This window comes from Alligator sinensis, unplaced genomic scaffold (assembly GCF_000455745.1).
Source record: "Alligator sinensis unplaced genomic scaffold, ASM45574v1 scaffold625_1, whole genome shotgun sequence".
NCBI classification, from domain to species: domain Eukaryota; kingdom Metazoa; phylum Chordata; order Crocodylia; family Alligatoridae; genus Alligator; species Alligator sinensis.
Window position 1 is genome coordinate 153685 of NW_005842894.1, and position 4504 is coordinate 158188.

The 4504-nt window shown below is 52.5% G+C and overlaps 1 protein-coding gene across 4 annotated transcripts in view; it reads right to left on the reverse strand.

Moving 5' to 3' along the window:
* The window catches only part of ROBO4 (roundabout guidance receptor 4), a 66426-nt gene that overhangs the window by 29329 nt on the left and 32593 nt on the right, over window positions 1-4504 (reverse strand). For all 4 annotated transcript variants that reach the window (XM_025192122.1, XM_025192121.1, XM_006035931.3 and 1 more), the window contains exons 9-12: window positions 3078-3297; window positions 2096-2217; window positions 1480-1651; window positions 695-889 (exon numbers count right to left, since the gene is read on the reverse strand). In XM_025192122.1, the coding sequence (XP_025047907.1) occupies window positions 695-889; window positions 1480-1651; window positions 2096-2217; window positions 3078-3297 (709 nt within the window). The remainder of the gene's footprint in view (window positions 1-694; window positions 890-1479; window positions 1652-2095; window positions 2218-3077; window positions 3298-4504) is intronic.

A 4504-nucleotide genomic window follows, 5' to 3' on the forward strand; every position in this document is an offset into this window, starting at 1 on the left:
ACTCTGTCCCTGCAGTGGGACAGCTGTGAAAAAGGTGAGCGCTCAGGGTGGGGGAATTCTGTTTTTCCTTGTTCATTGGAAGGTCAGTTTCCAGCCATGTGAGAGGTATTTTGGGCACTTGCACACAGCTATGATCTTATTTCATATGCAGTGTGGATGTGCATATGCCCCCACAGCTACTGCACATGTTCAGTAGGCTACATGCTGGCTAGACAGCTAGGTATGCGCATACCTGAGTGAGGTCCTCCCATATTTTAGCCCTGGTAGCAGAGTGATTAAGGCACTGAGGGAGTCTGTAGACATGTGGGGATACTGCTCTGACGCTGTAATTACAGCACATTGGAACAGGCTCGATTCATCAAGTCTGCTGGAGTGTGCTAATTAGGGCCTCCATGTTTTGTGTATTCAGCATCCCTGCCCAGCTACCATCCTATGACTCACATTCACTGGGCATGTGCACATAGCTGTGTACCTGCCTCGCTTGTGCACACCTGACAGAGCATGCGCAGGAGCTGTGTGGGTGCTTATGCATCTAAACTGCACAGGTGATAATGGGGATGAGAATTGCAAACTGGGCACCGGTGTCAAGAAGGGCATTGAAATAACTGGAAACCTGCCACTGAAGTGCACTAAGGCTGACCCTGGTGTCTCACTCGAAACATGGCTCCTAGGGGGCGGCAGAGGAGACCCTCACCTCTGCCCAAGACGTGCTGCTGTCCTTGGTTGTACTGTCTGCTGTGGTGCTGGCACAGGTAGATGGCCAGGACCATCAGCACGATCCAGAGCACGGAGCCCATACCAGCGATGAAGGCAGGTTGTCGGACTACACCCAAGATGTGGATGAAGGAGAGCACCTCTGGGGCTTTTGTCATCTTTCCTAGCAGGGGCTCTGGAAGGAAGAGGTGAAGAAGATCAGGCTAGAGCTGGAGGGCATCAGAGTGGGTGAAAGGCTGCAGTACAGGACTAGCTGATGCCACAGCCTGCATATATGGGTTCATCTAGCACAAGAACTGCAGGGCAGTGAGAAGGTGCAGTGCCAAGTCTTGAAGGAGCTGCCCTGGCTCCCCATCTGCCACTCACTGGATGCCTCGGTGCTTGTGTATAGGTACCCACTGTGTTTGTAAAGATGGCCCTCTGGACATGCATCTCAGACAAGGAACTAAGGCTGAGCAGCCTGAGCTCAGAAGGTCCCTGAGGGCAGAGAAAAGCGCTGGAGACAGGCGCTTGCACAGCTAGACATTGAAAGGACTCCAGTGTCTAGGGCTGTCAGACTAGCAGTGTTCCCCAGGGCTCTGTTCACTGAAAAAGAGTTTATAGGGGAAGGAGGTTGATGTAATCAATAGGGCAGCAAGGATGCTACTGGTAACTGAGGTTTTCAAGGGGGAACTGTCTCTCTCTCTCTCCCCCATGCCCATCTCTATGATATCTGCTTGTCTTTTGTTTGACAAAAAAATTTAAGGGCAAAATAGGGCATCTAACCTATGATGCTGCAGGTGGAGTTGCTGGGCACCCCGATCCCTGCTCCATTGAAAGCTGCCACCTTGATGCAGTACTTAATCCCTGTAGCCAGGACAGCTGTCTCCAGACGGTGTGTACCTCCATCCACTGTACTGTTAGAGTGATGGTGAGTTTCATTCCCCAAATACCAGACCTGTAACACACCCAAACACGCTGATAGCACGGCAGAGACACCCCCGGCCCCAGAGATAGCATACTTGTGACACACCCCATCAGGGAGCTGACTGGACTCAAGCTCTGGCCAGACAACTGTGGATGCAGGCCCTTTGTCAGCCTTGTCAGGTCCATGTGCAGGGCAAGGTGTTGCAAGTTGAGAGCACAGCCATGTTTTAGATGCTCCTAACTGGCAAATGCTCTTTAGGGATGCTCTCACCAGGCTGTTTAGAGTAACCCTGGAATCATCCCTGCAACACACTCTGACTCCACACAGCTCTCCTAGCCTGGCTGCTGTCAGAGCTGTGGCCAAGTCCTGCCTAGCTGCTTCAGCTCTTTAACTTCCCTTCAGCTTACAGCCTTCCTCCCACCCTCTCTCAGCCCCTGAAGTATGACAAATGTCATACTGGGCCTAAGCCCTTACCTTGTAGCCCTTAATGATGCCATTGTGTGCGTCATGAGGAGGAGGGTCCCAGCTGATGACGACTGTGCCATTCTCATCATTGCCTCTTGTGATGGTTACATGCTGCGGAGCTGCACTTGGCACTAAAGAAACAGAGCTACTGAACCCCCCCAAAGCAGCAAGAGCATCAGCTGCCCTGTAAATGTAGGAACCTAAGCCAGGATGGAGCACCCTGAGCACTGCAGTGAGACCTAGGGGCTTCAGGGCAAAAGCTACTGAAACTTCTACTGCTGTCTCTTAGATCTCCCACAGACACTGACCTGCCTACTTGCCTTCAGGTAGCAAGACCCTGCAAACAGGGCTCATGGCTCTCTCCAGAGAAGCAAGACAGACCTAGGCAGGGGAGGATAGAAGTAAGCACCAGGGCATCTGGACCCTGGCACCCCGGAGAGCTGTAAGATAAGGTATGATGAACACACTCACCCAGGGATTAGGCAGTTCCCAGGAGCCCCTCCCCAGAACTGAGTGCATGGCAGAGGCTGTGAGGGGCCTACTGTAGGTACTGCATGGTTAGAGCTTGCCTGAGTTATTCAGGCACTAGTGTGAGTAGGGGCCAGTGCAGTGGAACCTCTTTGGGCCTGCTGGAAAGGCCATTCTCCAGTACCACTAGGCTCCACTTGCACAGGGAAGGGACAGAGGCTGCACGGGCAGCTCCCTCTGCACAGCTGCTGTGTATATTCTGTTGGGGGCATCTCCCCTGTCAATAAGCTCCCTCTGGGGCTGCATAGCTTTTCAGGGACGAACAGTGCGGAGGGTGGTCAAAAAGCTTGTGAGCAGCCTTTCCCTAAGCCAGCAAGGATTTGTTTGTTCTGCCAAGCAAATACCTCCTAGCCTCCCAGCCAGGTGTCTAGGATGGTGATGTACAAGGTATAGGCCAGCGTTGCCTCCCCTCCCAAAGGGGGCTGAGTTAGGGCCTACAGCTGGAGGAGCTGGGGGCCTGTACCTTCCTCTGGGATACAGAGCTGCTTGCTGTTGCTGTCCAAGCCGTGGACCTTTCCAGTGTAGGGCCGAACCTTAAACTCATACTTGTAGCCTCTCCGCAGTGCTGGGATGATGATGCTGTGTTCTTTGGGTACCTTCAATTCAGCCCAGTTCATCTTTACTGGATGCAGAGAGCGGTAAAGCACAGTGAAACCCTCAGGGTGCTGGGATGAGCTGATCACCTGAAAGGTAACGACCAGCCAGTGGACACAGAGGACAAGGGAAGAGGGATCCACCTGGCCAGTTTCTGGGGACAGATGCAGAACTGTGCAAGTTATTCAGGACACTTCCTGCACTGTGCTACCGATGCAACCAGGGAATTTACTGACATTTATAATGGTATCAGCTCCCAGACCCCACCTCAGAAAACACCATGGGCACAGAGTCTGCATCTTCATCCTCATGGCAGAGCCATACAGACCCTGCAGGTGGGAGTGAGGGGAAGGCTTTGAACCAATGTCGCTAGGAGAGACTCTCACCAGCTTGGCTAACACTATTCAAGCTGTGCCACTCCCTGCTTTCGGAGGAAGTGTTAATGTGCCCCATGTACAGTCAGGTGTCAAACAGAGTGCCCTAAGTCCCTGCTTCCAGCTCTCTGTTCCACTCTCTAGCTAGCAATGTGCTAAAAGGCAAGAATGCTGTTTGTGCCAGCTCCCTACCCGCCCACCCCTCCAACCCATACACACACCCACACACAAAGCTAACAGTTCTAAAGGCTTTGCTGAGTATTGTGGTGGCCATAATAGTTCAGGGAACATGTGAGGGAGTGAGTGGCATCATGTCCAAGGTTCCTTTGGGTAATATATTTTATTGGAACAACCATGCAGCTCGGCTGACCTGCAGTAGGACAGTCCATGCCCAAAAGCTTGGTGAACATGCCCCGCAACAATACCGTTGGTTTAATAAAAGGTATCACCCCAAACCCTTGCTTCTCTGTGCTGGCACTGACAGGAAATCCTGCCTCATTTCCAATCTCCACCTGCTCGAGCTGGATCTTTACAGGTGAACCAGTCTTACAAGGCCTACAGAGGTAATGTCAGAGAATGCTAAAGAACTGAGGAGCTCAGAGCAGGAGCAAGGTTTAGACTTTGCCAGGCTGAGCAGGGCACAGAATTCAGCCATTGCTCTGCTCAGAATGGCTGGAGGCAATCAACACTTTCCCTGTAACAGGTTACAAGTGCAGCCTCAGTCCCCCTTCCACTCCCAAAGGGCATAGTGCTGTTTGCTGTGATTTCCCATTGCCTGTCTGGGACCTGGGGCCCATGCTGGATTAGTTATATGTGCGGGGTTTTTCCTTTGCTTTTGAGCTCTGGGGCCATCCTGCTGCTGATGGGTTGGGGAAAACTGCTAGCTTCCCATTCTGGGCCTGCCCTTATGGCAGGGGGTGTC